Source organism: Cervus elaphus, chromosome 2 (genome assembly GCF_910594005.1).
Source record: "Cervus elaphus chromosome 2, mCerEla1.1, whole genome shotgun sequence".
NCBI classification, from domain to species: domain Eukaryota; kingdom Metazoa; phylum Chordata; class Mammalia; order Artiodactyla; family Cervidae; genus Cervus; species Cervus elaphus.
In genome coordinates this window covers 23,391,593-23,394,405 of record NC_057816.1, presented here as the reverse complement: position 1 = coordinate 23,394,405, position 2,813 = coordinate 23,391,593, and the positions used below count along the sequence as shown (strand labels likewise).

Sequence of the window (2,813 nt, the reverse complement as noted above, 5' to 3'; positions counted from 1 at the left end):
TGCCTAAGCAAGCAAACAAACAATAAAAAAGCACCATGCACCATGAGAGAAATTCATACATCCCCTGGAATAGACAACAGTTAAGCTTCAAATTAAAAATATTTTCTCATTAATGATCATACTGAAATAAATAGAATAGAATGAAGTAGATGTAAATAGATTACAGAAGTAGCAGACTTGAAATTAGAAGGCTAACAGTTTAGTCTAGATTTTTTTCTTTATGAACCTGTGACATTTAATAATTAACCATTCAGAGCTTCATTTTACCATCAATGAAATAAATATATTTAGATGATCTGCTGAGTTCATTGTGCAAAGGTAAAGAGAAAATCCCAGCCCAAAGAAGTTTGATGTAAAATATTTACCAGATACAAAATAAATTACAGATAAAGCTTTTACAGAAACTTAAATCTCTGACATTTAAAAGAGACATAGTCTTCCAGGTCAGAGAATGGAAAGATGAGAGTAGAAACAGAATATCTGATGCATGTTTCTAACAGCAAGTGGCAGATAAGCACAACTCCACTGAAACAATGTTGCTTTAGTCTTATCTAGCTGATTTTCATCACTGGTCTGTCATTATATCAGAGGGGTCTCAAATTTGACCACTTGGGACTATTTTCCTTTTCAGTGAAAACTGAAAGTATGAAATGACAATAAAAATAACAGAGATACTACATTTTTAATTTAAAATTACTAGTAAGAAGGAAAACTGCAGGAGATCTCATGCAAATGATTTGGGAAAATGAAGTAACAGACAGAAAAACCAGAGATAAATTATTGGGGGAAAGCTCAAATATTATTTAAATCATGCTATTTAAAAAAGAGAGAAATAAGATTCTAACTATAAATATTTAAATAAACACACAGAATCTCCTTCTCCTAAAACTATATGCACAGACAGATAATGTCTCTGATCAAAACTTCACCATCCTTAGGACTTTTCTCAGAGCAAGTTTAACATCTTTGTTCCTTAAGCTGTAAATTAAGGGATTCATCATGGGAACCACATTAGTGTAAAAGACAGAAGAGACTTTTCCCTTATTCATGGGCATAGAAGATGGTTTGAGATACACAAATGCACTAGATCCAAAGAACAGAGAAACAGCAATGATGTGGGAACTGCAGGTGCTGAAGGCTTTAGACCTGCCCTCTGTGGAGCTGATGCGAAGGATGTTGGAGAGGATGAGGCCATAAGAGACAAAGATGGTGAGACTGGGAAGAATGATGTTGATTCCTGACACGATGATAATTTCCAGCTCAAGGATGTAGGTACTCGTGCAGGAGAGCTGGAGCAGAGGGTAGGTGTCACACAGATAATGGTTGATAGTGTTTGTATCACAGAAGGTCAGTCTCAACATGCCTCCAATAAGGGTCATGGCATCCAAAAAGGCCATCAAGTAGGAAACGAGCATAAGGCTGGAACACACTTTAGGGGACATGGCAGCATTATACAAGAGTGGGCTACAGATGGCCACATAGTGGTCATAGGCCATTGATGTCAGCACATAACATTCAGAAATACCAAAAAAAGTGAAGAAGTAAAGCTGAGTCATGCACCCCATGTAGGATATAATCTTCTTCTTTGATATGATGTTGATCAGCATTTTAGGTGTAAAAACAGAAGAATAACAGAGATCTATTAAGGACAAATTAAACAGGAAAAAGTACATAGAGGTGTGCAGGTGTGAACTCAGCCCAATTAGAATGATCAAGCTCAAATTTCTCATCACAGTGACCGTATACATTACTAGAAACAGGAGAAACAGGGGGAGTTGAAGAACTGACTGGTCTGTTAATCCCACTAAAATGAACTGAGTCATGAAAGAGTCATTCCCTGGAGCCATTCTTCTCTAAGGGGATCTGTGAAAACAGGGGAGAAGGGTTACATAGAGGAAAAAGAGTATTTCTCACATCTCCTCACATAAAGAGATGTATGCACTAGGAATGACTGTGAATAGCCCAAACTGGACCCATAGAATTTACTTATCATTACCTTGGAAACGAGTGACATAAATTTCCCTTATAAACGCTTTACAAACTAAAGCATTTGTAAAGCACACAAAGCATATTTGATGCTTTGTAAAGCACCAAAATGTAGCCTTTTATCCAAAGGAATAATGGTGGCTCAGGGGTAAAGAATCGATCTGCGAGACACAGAAGAGGCAGGTTTGACCGATGGGTTAGGAAGATCCCCTGGAGAAGGGAATGGCAACCCACTCCAGTATTCTTGCCTGGAGAATCCTATGGACAGAGGAATCAGGAAGGCTACAGTCCATAGGGTTGCAAAGAGTCAGAAATGACTGAGCAACTGAACAACAATGGAAGAGAAGTGTGAACGAGGACAGTTTCCCTTCTCTCATCTCACCGTTATTTCATTCACTTGGATCCTCTCCTCACCTCTCCTCTTCTTTTGGCAGCAACCCCAAAAGCCTGGTTTTTGCCTCTAGTGCACTTAAGACTATAGAGGGTAGGAACCAAGAATATTGCTTCCAATTTATTTAAAAAACAAACAAATAAGGTAAGAGGAACTAAAGTCTAGGACAGCTTAAGTTACTCCATATCAGTTCAGTCGCTCAGTCATGTCTGACTCTTTCTGACCCCATGGACTGCAGCATGCCAAGCCTCCCTGTCCATCACCAACTCCCAGAACCTACTCAAACTCAAGTCCATCAATTCGGTGATGCCATCCAACCATCTCATCCTCTGTCTTCACCTTCTCCACCTTCAAACTTTCCAAGCATCAGGATCTTTTTCAGTGAGTCAGTTTTTCACATCAGATGGCCAAAGTATTGGAGTTTCAATTTCAGCCT

At 38.7% G+C, this 2,813-nt stretch overlaps 1 protein-coding gene across 1 annotated transcript; it reads right to left on the bottom strand.

Moving 5' to 3' along the window:
* Positions 1-917: 917 nt before the first annotated feature.
* LOC122705279 (olfactory receptor 8B3-like) lies at positions 918-1,847 on the bottom strand. The gene has a single exon (XM_043920552.1). The coding sequence runs from the start codon at positions 1,845-1,847 to the stop codon at positions 918-920; it is 930 nt and encodes a 309-aa protein (XP_043776487.1).
* Between the last annotated feature and the right edge of the window lie 966 nt (positions 1,848-2,813).

What these genes read in the sequence shown, in the direction of transcription:
- LOC122705279 (XM_043920552.1), bottom strand. Translation starts at nt 1,847, where the DNA reads ATGGCTCCAGGGAATGACTCTTTCATGACTCAGTTCATTTTAGTGGGA.